This window comes from Oncorhynchus gorbuscha, unplaced genomic scaffold (assembly GCF_021184085.1).
Source record: "Oncorhynchus gorbuscha isolate QuinsamMale2020 ecotype Even-year unplaced genomic scaffold, OgorEven_v1.0 Un_scaffold_5725, whole genome shotgun sequence".
Classification (NCBI taxonomy): Eukaryota; Metazoa; Chordata; class Actinopteri; order Salmoniformes; family Salmonidae; genus Oncorhynchus; species Oncorhynchus gorbuscha.
In genome coordinates this window covers 3,051-20,942 of record NW_025749464.1, presented here as the reverse complement: position 1 = coordinate 20,942, position 17,892 = coordinate 3,051, and the positions used below count along the sequence as shown (strand labels likewise).

The 17,892-nt window shown below is 48.6% G+C and overlaps 1 protein-coding gene across 1 annotated transcript; it reads right to left on the bottom strand.

Annotated features, from left to right (window-relative positions):
* Positions 1-2,144: 2,144 nt before the first annotated feature.
* Positions 2,145-16,879, bottom strand: LOC124029174 (leucine-rich repeat-containing G-protein coupled receptor 5-like; the record flags this gene model as incomplete). Its single annotated transcript, XM_046340981.1, has 2 exons — positions 2,145-2,211; positions 16,664-16,879. Coding segments are annotated over 2 exons (283 nt in total), but the record flags the coding sequence as incomplete, so codon positions are not given.
* Positions 16,880-17,892: the final 1,013 nt, after the last annotated feature.

Below are 17,892 nucleotides of genomic sequence, written 5' to 3'. Positions count from 1 at the left end.
GAAGAGAGATAGAGGGAGGAGGAGGGAGAAGAGAGGGAGGGAGGAGGAGGGAGAAGAGAGGTGTAGGAGGACGAGGGAGAAGAGAGATAGAGGAGGAGGGAGAAGAGAGGAGGGAGGAGGAGGAGAAGAGAGGTGTAGGGAGGAGGAGGGAGAAGAGAGATAGAGGGGAGGGAGGGAGAAGAGAGATAGAGGGAGGAGGAGGAGAAGAGAGGTGTAGGGAGGGAGGAGGGAGAAGAGAGGTGTAGGGAGGAGGGAGGGAGAAGAGAGGTGTAGGGAGGGAGGAGGGAGAAGAGAGATAGAGGGAGGAGGAGGGAGAAGAGAGGGAGGGAGGAGGAGGGAGAAGCGAGGTGTAGGGAGGGAGGAGGAGGGAGAAGAGAGGTGTAGGGAGGAGGTGAGGGAGAAGAGGGAGGGAGGAGGAGGGAGAAGAGGTGTAGGGAGGGGAGAAGAGAGGTGTAGGGAGGGAGGAGGGAGAAGAGAGATAGAGGGAGGAGGAGGGAGAAGAGAGGAGGGAGGGAGGAGAAGAGAGGAGGGGAGGGAGGAGGGAGAAGAGAGATAGAGGGAGGAGGAGGGAGAAGAGAGGAGGAGAGGGGAGGGAGAAGAGAGGTGTAGGGAGGGAGGGAGAAGAGAGATAGAGGGAGGAGGGAGAAGAGAGGGTGGAGGGGAGAGAAGAGAGGTGTAGGGAGGGAGGAGGGAGAAGAGAGATAGAGGGAGGAGGGAGGGAGAAGAGAGATAGAGGGAGGAAGAGAGGTAGGGAGGAGAGGGAGAAGAGAGGTGTAGGGAGGAGGGAGGAGAAGAGAGGTGTAGGGAGGGAGGAGGAGAAGAGAGATAGAGGAGAGGAGAGAGGGGAGGAGGAGGAGGAGAAGAGAGGTGTAGGGAGGAGGAGGGAGAAAGAGAGATAGAGGGAGGAGGGGAGAAGAGGAGGGAGGAGGAGGAGAAGATAGGGAGGAGGAGGGAGAAGAGAGATAGGGAGGAGGGGAGGAGAAGAGGGAGGAGGAGGAGGGAGAAGGGGTGTAGGGAGGGAGGAGGAGGGAGAAGAGAGGTGTAGGGAGGGAAGAGGAGAAGAGAGGGAGGGAGGAGGAGGAGAAGAGAGAGGGAGGGAAAGAGAGGTGTAGGGAGGAGGGAAAGAGAGATAGAGGGAGGAGGAGGAAGAAGAGAGGAGGAGGAGGAGGGAGAAGAGAGGTGTAGGGAGGGAGGAGGGAGAAGAGAGATAGAGGGAGGAGGAGGGAGAAGAGAGGGAGGAGGAGGAGGGAGAAGAGAGGTGTAGGGAGGAGGAGGGAGAAGAGAGATAGAGGGAGGAGGAGGGAGAAGAGAGGGAGGGAGTAGGAGGGAGAAGAGAGATGAAGGGAGGAGGAGGGAGAAGAGAGGGAGGGAGAAGAGAGGAAGGAGGAGGAGGGAGAAGAGAGATGAAGAGGGAGAAAGAATCTTCAAATGGCAGTAGTTGTCTACATGATAATGAGAGGTCAACTTATAGATTGTCTAGGGAGGAAGGCCAAAGCACTGCGTTCCCAGGGTGCGGATTCTCCAGGCTGGGAAGGTGTTATTGAGATGCCTGCAGAGAATGCAAAGAGAACAGTCAGAGAGACACACCCACACAGCCTGGGACAGGACAGCTGATTGGCTGGGGAGGGGAAAACAAAGGGTGGGGAGGGAGACTGGGGGAGAGGGTGAGGGGGTGAGGAGGAGGGAGGGTGAGGAGGGAGTGGGGGTGAGGAGGAGGAGAATGGGGGGAATCTGCACCTGTCTCCTGTCCTCCTGGAGGGAGGATTACATACAAATTAGTGTCACTCTACAGGGCTTGCAAACGGTTTGCAGGGAGAAGAGCAGTGTGGAGGGATGTTTGACGCAGAATAACAGAGCTGTAGGGAGGGTTAGGACGAGAAGAGGAGAACAAGGGAACTGGAGGCCGACTCAGAAGAGGGAGAACAACGTTAAACTGAAGGTTGACTAGAGATGAAGGGAGGAGGAGGAGAACAACGTTAAAACTGAAGGCTGACTAGAGAGGAGAACAACGCTAAACTGAAGGGAGGAGAGAGGAGAGACAACGCAAACTGAAGGCTGAAGGAGAGAGGAGAACAACGTTAAACTGAAGGCTGACTCTTCAAATGGAGAACAACGTCTAAACTGATAATGAGAGGTCAACTTACAGAGTCTCCAGGCTGGGAGGCCGTCAAAGCACTGCGTTCCCAGGTGACTCTATTGTTATTGAGATGCCTGCAGAGGAATGAGAACAACGTTAAACTGAACAGCCCGGGACAGACAGCTGATTGGCTGGGAGGAGGGAAACAAAGGGAGTGGGGTTGGAGACTGGGGAGAGGGTGAGGGAGGGGTGAGGAGGAGGGCGAGGGTGAGGAGGAGAGGGTGGGGGTGAAGGAGGAAGAATGGGGAATCTGCACCTTGTCTCCTTGTTCCTCCCAAGGTGAACATACGTTAGTGTCACTGAAGGCTGAAACTAGATTAGACAGAGGTTTGAACAATGTTTGCTACGCAGAATAACAGAGCTGTTAAATGGTATATGACTAGAGAGGAGGAGAACAACGTTAAACTGAAGGCTGACTAGAGACTAGAGAGAACAACGTTAAACTGAAGGCTGACTGACTGACTAGAGAGGAGGAGAACAACGTTAAACTGAAGGCTGACTAGAGAGGAGAACAACGTTAAACTGAAGAGGAGGAGGAGAACAACGTTAAACTGAAGGCTGACTAGAGAGGAGAACAACGTTAAACTGAAGGCTGACTAGAGAGGAGGAGAACAACGTTAAACTGAAGGCTGACTAGACTGACTAGAGAGGAGGTGAACAACGTTAAACTGAAGGCTGACTAGACTGACTAGAGAGGAGGAGAAACAACGCTAAACTGAAGGCTGACTAGACTGACTAGAGAGGAGGAGAACAACGTTAAACTGAAGGCTGACTAGACTGACTAGAGAGGAGAACAACGTTAAACTGAAGGCTGACTAGACTGACTAGAGAGGAGAACAACGTTAAACTGAAGGCTGACTAGACTGACTAGAGAGGAGGAGAACAACGTTAAACTGAAGGCTGACTAGACTGACTAGAGAGAGGAGAACAACATTAAACTGAAGGCTGACTAGACTGACTAGAGAGGAGAGAACAACGTTAAACTGAAGGCTGACTAGACTGACTAGAGAGGAGGAGAACAACGTTAAACTGAAGGCTGACTAGAGGAGGAGAACAACGTTAAACTGAAGGCTGACTAGAGAGGAGGAGAACAACGTTAAACTGAAGGCTGACTAGACTGACTAGAGAGGAGGAGAACAACGTTAAACTGAAGGCTGACTAGACTGACTAGAGAGGAGGAGAAACAACGTTAAACTGAAGGCTGACTAGACTGACTAGAGAGGAGGAGAACAACGTTAAACTGAAGGCTGACTAGACTGACTAGAGAGGAGGAGAACAACGTTAAACTGAAGGCTGACTAGACTGACTAGAGAGGAGGAGAACAACGTTAAAACTGAAGGCTGACTAGACTGACTAGAGAGGAGAACAACGTTAAACTGAAGGCTGACTAGACTGACTAGAGAGGAGAACAACGTTAAACTGAAGGCTGACTAGACTGACTAGAGAGGAGAACAACGTTAAACTGAAGGCTGACTAGACTGACTAGAGAGGAGGAAACAACGTTAAACTGAAGGCTGACTAGACTGACTAGAGAGGAGGAGAACAACGTTAAACTGAAGGCTGACTAGACTGACTAGAGAGGAGAACAACGTTAAACTGAAGGCTGACTAGACTGACTAGAGAGGAGAACAACGTTAAACTGAAGGCTGACTAGACTGACTAGAGAGAAGGAGAACAACGTTAAACTGAAGGCTGACTAGACTGACTAGAGAGGAGGAGAACAACGCAAACTGAAACTGAAGCTGACTAGAGAGGAGGAGAACAACGTTAAACTGAAGGCTGACTAGACTGACTAGAGAGAGGAGAACAACGTTAAACTGAAGGCTGACTAGACTGACTAGAGAGGTGAACAACGTTAAACTGAAGGCTGACTAGACTGACTAGAGAGGAGAACAACGTTAAACTGAAGGCTGACTAGACTGACTAGAGAGGAGGAGAACAACGTTAAACTGAAGGCTGACTAGACTGACTAGAGAGGAGAACAACGTTAAACTGAAGGCTGACTAGACTGACTAGAGAGGAGAACAACGTTAAACTGAAGGCTGACTAGACTGACTAGAGAGGAGAACAACGTTAAACTGAAGGCTGACTAGAGAGGAGGAGAACAACGTTAAACTGAAGGCTGACTAGACTGACTAGAGAGGAGAACAACGTTAAACTGAAGGCTGACTAGACTGACTAGAGAGGAGAACAACGTTAAACTGAAGGCTGACTAGACTGACTAGAGAGGAGGAGAACAACGTTAAACTGAAGGCTGACTAGACTGACTAGAGAGGAGAACAACGTTAAACTGAAGGCTGACTAGAGAGAGAGGAGGTGAACAACGTTAAAACTGAAGGCTGACTAGACTGACTAGAGAGGAGGAGAACAACGTTAAACTGAAGGCTGACTAGACTGACTAGAGAGGAGGAGAACAACGTTAAACTGAAGGCTGACTAGACTGACTAGAGAGGAGGAGAACAACGTTAAACTGAAGGCTGACTAGACTGAGAGGAGGAGAACAATGTTAAACTGAAGGCTGACTAGACTGACTAGAGAGGAGGAGAACAACGTTAAACTGAAGGCTGACTAGACTGACTAGAGAGGAGGAGAACAACGTTAAACTGAAGGCTGACTAGACTGACTAGAGAGGAGGAGAACAACGTTAAACTGAAGGCTGACTAGAGAGAGAGGAGAACAACGTTAAACTGAAGACTGACTAGAGAGGAGGAGAACAACGCAAACTGAAGGCTGACTAGACTGAAGGCTGACTAGAGAGGTGAACAACGTTAAACTGAAGGCTGACTAGACTGAGAGAGGAGAACAACGTTAAACTGAAGGCTGACTAGACTGACTAGAGAGGAGGAGAACAACGTTAAACTGAAGGCCGACTAGACTGACTAGAGAGGAGAACAACAACGTTAAACTGAAGGCTGACTAGACTGACTAGAGAGGAGAACAACGTTAAACTGAAGGCTGACTAGACTGACTAGAGAGGTGAACAACGTTAAACTGAAGGGACTGACTAGAGAGGAGGAGAACAACGTTAAACTGAAGGCTGACAAGAAACTGACTAGAGAGGAGGAGAACAACGTTAAACTGAAGGCTGACTAGACTGACTAGAGAGGAGAGAACAACGTTAAACTGAAGGCTGACTAGACTGACTAGAGAGGAGGTGAACAACGTTAAACTGAAGGCTGACTAGACTGACTAGAGAGGAGAACAACGTTAAACTGAAGGCTGACTAGACTGACTAGAGAGGAGGGGAACAACGTTAAACTGAAGGCTGACTAGACTGACTAGAGAGGAGGAGAACAACGTTAAACTGAAGGCTGACTAGAGAGGAGGAGAACAACGTTAAACTGAAGGCTGACTAGACTGACTAGAGAGGGAGAAACAACGTTAAACTGAAGGCTGACTAGACTGACTAGGCTGAGGAGAACAACGTAAACTGAAGGCTGACTAGACTGACTAGAGAGGAGAACAACGTTAAACTGAAGGCTGACTAGACTGACTAGAGAGGAGAGAACAACGTTAAACTGAAGGCTGACTAGACTGACTAGAGAGGAGAGAACAACGTTAAACTGAAGGCTGACTGACTGACTAGAGAGGAGGAGAACAACGTTAAACTGAAGGCTGACTAGACTGACTAGAGAGAGGAGAACAACGTTAAACTGAAGGCTGACTAGAGAGGAGGAGAACAACGTTAAACTGAAGGCTGACTAGACTGACTAGAGAGGAGAACAACGTTAAACTGAAGGCTGACTAGACTGACTAGAGAGGAGGAGAACAACGTTAAACTGAAGGCTGACTAGACTGACTAGAGAGGAGGTGAACAACGTTAAACTGAAGGCTGACTAGACTGACTAGAGAGGAGGAGAACAACGTTAAACTGAAGGCTGACTAGACTGACTAGAGAGGAGGAGAACAACGTTAAAAACTGAAGAGCTGACTAGACTGACTAGAGAGGAGAGAACAACGTTAAACTGAAGGCTGACTAGACTGACTAGAGAGGAGAAACAACGTTAAACTGAAGGCTGACTAGAGAGGAGGAGAACAACGTTAAACTGAAGGCTGACTAGACTGACTAGAGAGGAGGAGAACAACGTTAAACTGAAGGCTGACTAGACTGACTAGAGAGAGGAGAACAACGTTAAACTGAAGGCTGACTAGAGAGGAGGAGGAGAACAACGTTAAACTGAAGGCTGACTAGACTGACTAGAGAGGAGGAGAACAACGTTAAACTGAAGGCTGACTAGACTGACTAGAGAGGAGAACAACGTTAAACTGAAGGCTGACTAGACTGAGGAGGAGAACAACGTTAAACTGAAGGCTGACTAGACTGACTAGAGGAGGAGAACAACGTTAAACTGAAGGCTGACTAGACTGACTAGAGAGGAGGAGAACAACGTTAAACTGAAGGCTGACTAGACTGACTAGAGAGGAGGAGAACAACGTTAAACTGAAGGCTGACTAGACTGACTAGAGAGGAGAGAACAACGTTAAACTGAAGGCTGACTAGACTGACTAGAGAGGAGGAGAACAACGTTAAACTAAACTGAAGGCTGACAACGTTAAACTGAAGGCTGACTAGAGAGGAGAGGACAACGTTAAACTGAAGGCTGACTAGACTGACTAGAGAGGAGGAGAACAACGTTAAACTGAAGGCTGACTAGACTGACTAGAGAGGAGAACAACGTTAAACTGAAGGCTGACTAGACTGACTAGAGAGGAGGAGAACAACGTTAAACTGAAGGCTGACTAGACTGACTAGAGAGGAGAACAACGTTAAACTGAAGGCTGACTAGACTGACTAGAGAGGAGGAGAACAACGTTAAACTGAAGGCTGACTAGAGAGGAGGAGAACAACGTTAAACTGAAGGCTGACTAGACTGACTAGAGAGGAGAACAACGTTAAACTGAAGGCTGACTAGACTGACTAGAGAGGAGAACAACGCTAAACTTAAGGCTGACTAGACTGACTAGAGAGGAGGAGAACAACGTTAAACTGAAGGCTAGACTGACTAGAGAGGAGGAGAACAACGTTAAACTGAAGGCTGACTAGACTGACTAGAGAGGAGGAGAACAACGTTAAACTGAAGGCTGACTAGACTGACTAGAGAGGAGGAGAACAACGTTAAACTGAAGGCTGACTAGAGAGGAGGAGAACAACGTTAAACTGAAGGCTGACTAGAGAGGAGGAGAACAACGAAACTAAGGCTGAGAGAGGAGAACAACGTTAAACTGAAGGCTGACTAGAGAGGAGGAGGAGAACAACGTTAAACTGAAGGCTGACTAGACTGACTAGAGAGGAGGAGAACAACGTTAAACTGAAGGCTGACTAGACTGAGAGGAGGAGAACAACGTTAAACTGAAGGCTGACTAGACTGACTAGAGAGGAGGAGAACAACGTTAAACTGAAGGCTGACTAGACTGACTAGAGAGGAGGAGAACAACGTTAAACTGAAGGCTGACTAGAGAGGAGGAGAACAACGTTAAACTGAAGGCTGACTAGAGAGGAGGAGAAACAACGTTAAACTGAAGGCTGACTAGACTGACTAGAGAGGAGGAGAACAACGTTAAACTGAAGGCTGACTAGACTGACTAGAGAGGAGAAACAACGTTAAACTGAAGGAACAACGACTAGACTGACTAGAGAGGAGGAGAACAACGTTAAACTGAAGGCTGACTAGACTGACTAGAGAGGAGGAGAACAACGTTAAACTGAAGGCTGACTAGACTGACTAGAGAGGAGAGAACAACGTTAAACTGAAGGCTGACTAGACTGACTAGAGAGGAGGAGAACAACGTTAAACTGAAGGCTGACTAGACCAACGTTAAACTGAAGGCTGACTAGAGACCAGAGGGAGGAGAACAACGTTAAACTGAAGGCTGACTACTGACTAGAGAGGAGAACAACGTTAAACTGAAGGCTGACTAGACTGACTAGAGAGGAGGAGAACAACGTTAAACTGAAGGCTGACTAGACTGACTAGACCGAGGAGAGAACAACGTTAAACTGAAGGCTGACTAGACTGACTAGAGAGGAGAAAACAACGTTAAACTGAAGGCTGACTAGACTGACTAGACTGACTAGAGAGGAGGAGAACAACGTTAAACTGAAGGCTGACTAGACTGACTAGAGAGGAGGAGAACAACGTTAAACTGAAGGCTGACTAGACTGACTAGAGAGGAGGGGAACAACGTTAAACTGAAGGCTGACTAGACTGACTAGAGAGGAGGAGAACAACGTTAAACTGAAGGCTGACTAGAGAGGAGGTGAACAACGAAACTGAAGGCTGACTAGAGAGGAGAAACAACGTTAAACTGAAGGCTGACTAGACTGACTAGAGAGGAGGAGAACAACGTTAAACTGAAGGCTGACTAGACTGACTAGAGAGGAGAACAACGTTAAACTGAAGGCTGACTAGACTGACTAGAGAGGAGAACAACGTTAAACTGAAGGCTGACTAGACTGACTAGAGAGGAGGAGAACAACGTTAAACTGAAGGCTGACTAGACTGACTAGAGAGGAGGAGAACAACGTTAAACTGAAGGCTGACTAGAGAGGAGGAGAACAACGTTAAACTGAAGGCTGACTAGAGAGGAGGAGAACAACGTTAAACTGAAGGCTGACTAGACTGACTAGAGAGGAGGAGAACAACGTTAAACTGAAGGCTGACTAGACTGACTAGAGAGGAGGAGAACAACGTTAAACTGAAGGCTGACTAGACTGACTAGAGAGGAGGAGAACAACGTTAAACTGAAGGCTGACTAGACTGACTAGAGAGGAGAGAACAACGTTAAACTGAAGGCTGACTAGACTGAGAGAGAGGAGAACAACGTTAAACTGAAGGCTGACTAGACTGACTAGAGGAGGAGAACAACGTGAAGGCTGACTAGACGTTAAACTGAAGGCTGACTAGACTGACTAGAGAGGAGAACAGAAACTGAAGGCTGACTAAACTGAAGGCAACGTTAAACTGAAGGCTAGACTGACTAGAGAGAACAACGTTAGAAGAGAACAACGTTAAACTGAAGGCTGACTAGACTGACTAGAGAGGGGAGGAAGGCTGACTAGACTGAACGTTAAACTGAAGGCTGACTAGACTGACTAGAGAGGAGAAACAACGTTAAACTGAAGGCTGACTAGACTGACTAGAGAGGAGAACAACGTTAAACTGAAGGCTGACTAGACTGACTAGAAGGAGGAGAACAACGTTAAACTGAAGGCTGACTAGAGAGGAGGAGAACTTAAAACTGAAGGCTAGAGGAGGAGAACAACGTTAAACTGAAGGCTGACTAGACTGACTAGAGAGGAGGAGAACAAACTGAAGGCTGACTAGACTGACTAGAAGGAGGAGAACAACTGAAGGCTGACTAGAGAGGAGAACAACGTTAAACTGAAGGCTGACTAGACTGAGGAGGAGAACAACGTTAAACTGAAGGCTAGACTAGAGGAGGAGAACAACGTTAAACTGAAGGCTGACTAGACTGACTAGAGAGGAGGGGAAACAACGTTAAACTGAAGGCTGACTAGAGAGGAGGAGAACAACGTTAAACTGAAGGCTGACTAGACTGACTAGAGAGGAGAGAACAACGTTAAACTGAAGGGCGACTAGACTGACTAGAGAGGAGGAGAACAATGTTAAACTGAAGGCTAGACTGACTAGAGAGGAGGGAGAACAACGTTAAACTGAAGGCTGACTAGAGAGGAGGAAGAAAAACGCAAACTGAAGGCTGACAGAGAGGACTAGAGAGGAGAACAACGTTAAACTGAAGGCTGACTAGAGAGGAGAGGAGAACAACGTTAAACTGAAGGCTGACTAGACTGACTAGAGAGGAGGAGAACAACGTTAAACTGAAGGCTGACTAGACTGACTAGAGAGGAGAACAACGTTAAACTGAAGGCTGACTAGACTGACTAGAGAGGAGGAACAACGTTAAACTGAAGGCTGACTAGACTGACTAGAGAGAGGAGAACAACGTTAAACTGAAGGCTGACTAGACTGACTAGAGAGGAGGAGAACAACGTTAAACTGAAGGCTGACTAGAGAGAGGAGAACAACGTTAAACTGAAGGCTGACTAGACTGACTAGAGAGGAGGAGAACAACGTTAAACTGAAGGCTGACTAGACTGAGAGAGGAGAAACAATGTTAAACTGAAGGCTGACTAGACTGACTAGAGAGGAGAGAACAAGTCCATTTGACCACAGTTCAAACAACTAATGACATGAAAACTTCTGGGGGAAAAACAACCAACAGACATGGTTGTCAGTTAAACTGAAGGCTGACTAGACTGACTAGTTTTAGTCAACTGTCTGGAAGAGCTGACTAGTAGGAGGAGAACAACGTTAAACTGAAGGCTGACTAGACTGACTAGAGAGGAGCAACGTCTGTCTAACTGTCTGAAGAGGAGAAGTGGCTCTGACAGACTGTCTGGAAGAGGAACCGTCAAAACTGTCTGGAAGAGGAAGTGAAGGCTGACTAGTCAACTGTTAAACTGAAGACTAGAGGAGAACAACGTGGCTGAAGGCTGACAGACTGTCTGGAAGAGGAAGTGGCTCTGTCAACTGTCTGGAAGAGGAAGTGGCTCTGTCAACTGTCTGGAAGAGGAACCGGCTCTGTCAACTGTCTGGAAGAGGAAGTGGCTCTGTCAACTGTCTGGAAGAGGAAGTGGCTCTGTCAACTGTCTGGAAGAGGAACCGGCTCTGTCAACTGTCTGGAAGAGGAACGCTGTCAACTGTCTGGAAGAGGAAGTGGCTCTGTCAACTGTCTGGAAGAGGAACCGGCTCTGTCAACTGTCTGGAAGAGGAACCGGCTCTGTCAACTGTCTGGAAGAGGAAGTCAACTCTGGAAGAGGAACCGTCAACTGTCTGGAAGAGGAAGTGGCTCTGTCAACTGTCTGGAAGTGAAAGTGGCTCTGTCAACTGTCTGGAAGTGGAACTCTGTCAACTGTCTGGAAGTGGAACCGCTCTGTCAACTGTCTGGAAGAGGAACCTCTCTGTCAACTGTCTGGAAGTGGAACCGCTCTGTCAACTGTCTGGAGGTGGAAGTGGCTCTGTCAACTGTCTGGGAAGTGGCTCTGTCAACTGTCTGGAAGTGGAACCTCTCTGTCAACTGTCTGGAAGTGGAAGTGGCTCTGTCAACTGTCTGGAAGTGGAACCGCTCTGTCAACTGTCTGGAAGTGGAAGTGGCTCTGTCAACTGTCTGGAAGTGGAAGTGGCTCTGTCAACTGTCTGGAAGTGGAAGTGGCTCTGTCAACTGTCTGGAAAGTGGAACTGTCTGGAAGTGGAACCTCTGTCAACTGTCTGGAAGTGGAACCTGGCTCTGTCAACTGTCTGGAAGTGGAACCTCTCTGTCAACTGTCTGGTGTAACCTCTCTGTCAACTGTCTGGAAGTGGAACCTCTCTGTCAACTGTCTGGAAGAGGAAGTGGCTCTGTCAACTGTCTGGAAGTGGAACCGCTCTGTCAACTGTCTGGAAGTGGAACCTCTGTCAACTGTCTGGAAGTGGAACCGTGCTGTCAACTGTCTGGAAGTGGCTCTGTCAACTGTCTGGAAGTGGAACCTCTCTGTCAACTGTCTGGAAGTGGAAGTGGCTCTGTCAACTGTCTGGAAGTGGAACCTCTCTGTCAACTGTCTGGAAGTGGAACCTCTCTCAACTGTCTGGAGTCAACTGAAGTGGCTCTGTCAACTGTCTGGAAGAGGAACCTCTCTGTCAACTGTCTGGAAGAGGAAGTGGAACTGTCTCTCTGTCAACTGTCTGGAAGTGGAAGTCAACTGTCTGGAAGTGGCTCTGTCAACTGTCTGGAAAGGAACCTCTCAACTGTCAACTGTCTGGAAGTGGAAGTGGCTCTGTCAACTGTCTGGAAGAGGAAGTGGCTCTGTCAACTGTCTCTGTCAACTGTCTGGAAGTGGAACTCTGTCAACTGTCTGGAAGAGGAAGTGGCTCTGTCAACTGTCTGGAAGTGGCTCTGTCAACTGTCTGGAAGTGGAACCTTCTGTCAACTGTCTGGAAGAGGAAGTGGCTCTGTCAACTGTCTGGAAGAGGAACCTCTCTGTCAACTGTCTGGAAGAGGAAGTGGCTCTGTCAACTGTCTGGAAGAGGAAGTGGCTCTGTCAACTGTCTGGAAGAGGAAGTCTCTCTGTCAACTGTCTGGAAGAGGAACTCTGTCAACTGTCTGGAAGTGGAAGTGGCTCTGTCAACTGTCTGGAAGTCTGTCAACTGTCTGAAGAGGAACCTCTCTGTCAACTGTCTGGAAGTGTAACTGTCAACTGTCTGCTCTGTCAACTGTCTGGAAGAGGAAGTGGCTCTGTCAACTCTGTCAACTGTCTGGAAGAGGAAGTGGCTCTGTCAACTGTCTGGAAGAGGAACCGCTCTGTCAACTGTCTGGAAGTGGAAGTGGCTCTGTCAACTGTCTGGAAGAGTCTGGAAGAGGAAGTGGCTCTGTCAACTGTCTGGAAGAGGAGTGGCTCTGTCAACTGTCTGGAAGAGGAAGTGGAACTGTCTGGAAGTGGAAGTGGCTCTGTCAACTGTCTGGAAGAGGAACCGGCTCTGTCAACTGTCTGGAAGAGGAAGTGGCTCTGTCAACTGTCTGGAAGAGGAAGTGGCTCTGTCAACTGTCTGGAAGAGGAACCGCTCTGTCAACTGTCTGGAAGAGGAAGTGGCTCTGTCAACTGTCTGGAAGAGGAACCTCTCTGTCAACTGTCTGGAGGAACCGTCTCTGTCAACTGTCTGGAAGAGGGAAGTGGCTCTGTCAACTGTCTGGAAGAGGAAGTGGCTCTGTCAACTGTCTGGAAGGAAGTGGCTCTGTCAACTGTCTGGAAGAGGAAGTGGCTCTGTCAACTGTCTGGAAGTGGCTCTGTCAACTGTCTGGGATGTATCTGTCAACTGTCTGGAAGAGGAAGTGGCTCTGTCAACTGTCTGGAACCGGAACCGCTCTGTCAACTGTCTGGAAGTGGAAGTGGCTCTGTCAACTGTCTGGAAGAGGAAGTGGCTCTGTCAGTCTGGAAGAGGAACCCTCTGTCAACTGTCTGGAAGAGGAAGTGGCTCTGTCAACTGTCTGGAAGAGGGAAGTGGCTCTGTCAACTGTCTGGAAGAGAAGTGGCTCTGTCAACTGTCTGGAAGTGGAAGTGGCTCTGTCAACTGTCTGGAAGAGGAAGTGGCTCTGTCTGGAAGAGGAAGTGGCTCTGTCAACTGTCTGGAAGAGGAAGTGGCTCTGTCAACTGTCTGGAAGTGGAACCCTCTGGAACTGTCTGGAAGAGGAAGTGGCTCTGTCAACTGTCTGGAAGTGGAACTGTCTGGAAGTGGAACTGTCAGCTGTCTGGAAGAGGAACCGCTCTGTCAACTGTCTGGAAGAGGAACCTCTCTGTCATCCTCTCTGTCTGGCGTTCCAAGTGAAAACCCAGCACTGCAGGCAATTGTGTGATTGTGTGTGCATGTGTGAGTGTGGCTGTGTGTGTGTGTGTGTGTGTGTGAGTGTGGCGTGTGGTTGTGTGTGTGTGTGTGTGTGCGTGTGCGTGTGCGTGTGCGTGTGCGTGTGTGTATGTATGTATGTGTGTGTGTGTGTGTGTGTGTATAGAGAAAAGAGGACCTCAGTGTGTGTTTTACAGTATGTAGGTTGGTTGGGTGGAGGTTATTACGAGGCCTTGGAAGGGCAGAGATCCAGCCGAGACCGGGGCTGCTGTGGAGAGCGGATGCCCTGGGCACCAAGGACGGAAGTTTGCCAGGTAAACAATCAGCCCCATTCCCCCCATCTCCTCTCCTCCTGGTCCTACTCTCTACCTCTGCCTGTCTAATGCTATCTGTGCTGCTTGCCCTGGACACGGTGAATCAGCCCTGTGAGCTTCCTTCCTCCCTCCCTCCCTTCCTTCCTCCCAGGCTCTTAGGCCTGGCCACATCGCATGGAGCCCAAGACCAACACACGGTCACGCTGTGATTACCACACTGCTGGGAGCTGGGACAGACAGACAGACATCACCAGATTCAGACCAGATTAAGACCAGATTCAGATCAAATTGTAGAAAACTACCCCTATGAAGTCCCAGTGCAGTCCAACAGGTGATTTTATCTGTGTTTTTATATATTTCCACACTAGGAAGTTGGAATAATACTGTGGTGAAAATTGTGAAAATGATGATAATGTCCTTTTAGTGTAAGAGCTGTTTGAAAAGACCACCTGAAATGTCTGCCTGTTTTGGTGGGATGGAGTTTTGGCGTTTAAATTAGTTAATTGACCAATAAGAAAGAGAGTTCCAAACCTCTCTGCCAATAACAGCCAGTTTTCAGTATTCCCCTCCCCACTCAGACCCTCCCCACTCAGACCCTCCCCACTCAGACCCTCCCACCAGACCCTCCCCCTCAGACCCTCCCCTCAGACCCTCCCCACCAGACCCTCCCCACTCAGACCCTCCCCACTCAGACCCTCCCCACTCAGACCACTCCCAGACAGTCCTAGCTAAAGCTATTTTTGTTTCTTTTAATTACCATTTTAATTGAAAACAATCACAGTCAGATTCTGTGTTACCCAGAAATGATTGGATATTGAGATAAAAACACCTATATTGGACCTTGAACAACTTCAGTGTTTGACAACTCTCTCTCTCTCCTGTGGTGTTGACAGATTTGTTAAACAACACTCTCTCTCCTATGGTGTTGACAGATTGGTTGGACAACTTTGTTAAACTCTCTCTCTATGGTGTTGACAGATTTGTTAAACAACACTCTCTCTCCTATGGTGTTGACAGATTTGTTTGACAACTCTCTCTCTCTCCTGTGGTGTTGACAGATTTGTTAGACAACTCTCTCTCTCCTATGGTGTTGACAGATTTGTTTGACAACTCTCTCTCCTATGGTGTTGACAGATTGGTTAGACAACTCTCTCTCCTATGGTGTTGACAGATTGGTTAGACAACTCTCTCTCCTGTGGTGTTGACAGATTGGTTAGACAACTCTCTCCTATGGTGTTGACAGATTTGTTAGACAACTCTCTCTCCTCTCCTATGGTGTTGACAGATTGGTTAGACAACTCTCTCTCTCTCCTGTGGTGTTGACAGATTTGTTAGACAACTCTCTCTCCTATGGTGTTGACAGATTTGTTAGACAACTCTCTCTCTCCTGTGGTGTTGACAGATTGGTTAGACAACTCTCTCTCTCTCCTGTAGTGTTGACAGATTTGTTTGACAGCTGGGAACAAACTAACTCCTGAAGGACTCAGGAGGGGATTCAAGAGAAGTAGGAGAGCTGTCATCACTTTTTTTTAAGGACACAAAGTGTGTGTGTGTGTGTGTGTGTGTATGTGTGTGTGTGTGTGTGTGTGTGTGTGTGTATGTGTGTGTGTGTGTATGTGTGTGTGTATGTGTGTGTGTGTGTGTGTGTGTGTGTGTGTGTGTGTGTGTGTGTGTGTGTGTGTGTGTGTGTGTGTGTGTGTGTGTGTGTGTGTGTGTGTGTGTGTGTGCGTGTGCGTGTGCGTGTGTGCGTGTGTGTGTGTGTGTGGCCGTCATCACCTGTCGGGACCTGAATGGACGTGAACGGATGTTCTTTCATTCTGTTTTTCAAAAAGTGTAATCATCCCTTCTTCCTACACTCGGTCAATAAATATCCTCTCGTTTCAGCTCGGTGCTTTTGTGAATGGACTCTCTGTGAGTTGATAAATAAATAGAGGATGGAGGGGACTGGGGAAGAGAGGAAGGGAGGAGATCTGGAGGGAGGAGAGGGGATGGAGGGAGGAGAGCTGGAGGGTGGAGAGGGGATGGAGGGAGGAGAGCTGGAGGGTGGAGAGGGGATGGAGGGAGGAGAGCTGGAGGAGGAGAGGGGATGGAGGAGGAGAGCTGGAGGGAGGAGAGGGATGGAGGAGGAGAGCTGGAGGGAGGAGAGGGGATGGAGGGATGGCAGAGAGGATGGTGGGACTGGGGAAGAGAGGAAGGGAGGAGAGCTGGAGAGAGGAGAGCTGGAGGGAGGAGGGCAGGGAGGGGAGGAGAGTTGAGGAAAGGAGTGCAGTAGAGCTGGAGGGAGGGACAGAGGATGGAGGGATGGCAGAGAGGATGAGGGTCTGATGTCAGAAGGGAGGAGGATGAGTGAGAGAAGGACAGACAGGAGGGAAAGAAGAAGAGACAGACAAGCTGTTGTCCAGTACTCACAGGACCACCAGGCTGAAGAGGTTGGCCAGGGAAAGAGAGGGGGATGGAGAGAAGGACAGAGGGAAGATGGAGGAAGAGAGGACACGGTAGTATCTAGTACTCACAGGACCACCAGGCTGAAGAGGTTGGCCAGGAAAGAGAGATGGATGGAGAGAAGGACAGAGGGAAGATGGAGGAAGAGAGACACGTGGTATCTAGTACCACAGGACCACCAGGTTGAAGAGGTTGGCCAGAAGAGAGATGGATAGGAGAAGGACAGAGGGAAGATGGAGGAAGGAGGACACGGTAGTATCTAGTACTCACAGGACCACCAGGCTGAAGAGGTTGGCCAGGGAAAGAGAGGGGGATGGAGAGAAGGACAGAGGGAAGATGGAGGAAGAGATGACACGGTCGTATTCAGTACTCACAGGACCACGAGGGAGGAGAGGTTAGTGAAGGCCCGGTCAGGTATATGTGTGATTCTGTTGAGAGCCAGGGTCATGGCCTGCAGGGAGGACAGGGCCCCCAGGGCGTCAGCTGGCACCTCTGTCAGAGAGTTGTCATCCAGCCACAGGTGACGTAGAGACTGGAGGCCGTCGAAGCAGCCCCGAGGAACACTGGAGATGTGGTTGGCATCCAGACGACTGGTCGGGAGGGAGAGAGAGAAGAGAGAGAGAGAGAGAGAGAGAGAGAGAGAGAGAGAGAGAGAGAGAGAGAGAGAGAGAGAGAGAGAGAGAGAGAGGGAGGGAGAGAGAGAGAGAGAGGGAGAGAGAGAGAGAGAGAGAGAGAGAGAGAGAGAGAGAGAGAGAGAGAGAGAGAGAGAGAGAGAGAGAGAGAGAGAGAGAGAGAGAGAGAGAGAGAGAGAGAGAGAGAACAGGACACAGACACTGTCAGTTAAACATAATAGGAAATGCCTCCATGTAATGGAAGCAGAGGACCACCTTGCAGGGTTTGGTCTGATGACATTTTGATATAAGAGCGGTGAGGTCTCTCAGGGCCCTTCATCATTCAAGACCATTTCAACGTTCAACATGCCCATCTGAATCTGAAGAATCTCACACATGATCTGTCCATCAACTCGCCCCAGCAGGAATAGGTCAAACCCAGACGAACACAGTGTGTGTTCTTCAGTTACAGGGAACTGAGCAGAACTTCATTCATTCAAGGTTTCACCTGGGTGTTATTGAGAGGGAACGTTTGGCTTGGACTGGGCTGTGTCTGAATGCCAGTGGTGGAATGATAGCCAAAGAGACGTAGCTGTGTGTGTGTGTGTGTGTGTGTGTGTGTGTGTGTGTGTGTGTGTGTGTGTGTGTGTGTGTGTGTGTGTGTGTGTGTGTGTGTGTGTGTGTGTGTGTGTGTGTGTGTGTGTGTGTGTGTGTGTGTGTGTGTGTGTGTGTAGCTGTGTGTGTGTATCCAGTGATATATAGTCTATATCCAGTGATATATAGTCTATATCCAGTGATATATAGTCTATATCCAGTGATATATAGTCTATATCCAGTGATATATAGTTAATATATCCAGTGATATATAGTCTACATCCAGTTATATATAGTTAATATATCCAGTTATATATAGTCTATATCCAGTGATATATAGTCTATATCCAGTGATATATAGTCTATATCCAGTGATATATAGTCTATATCCAGTGATA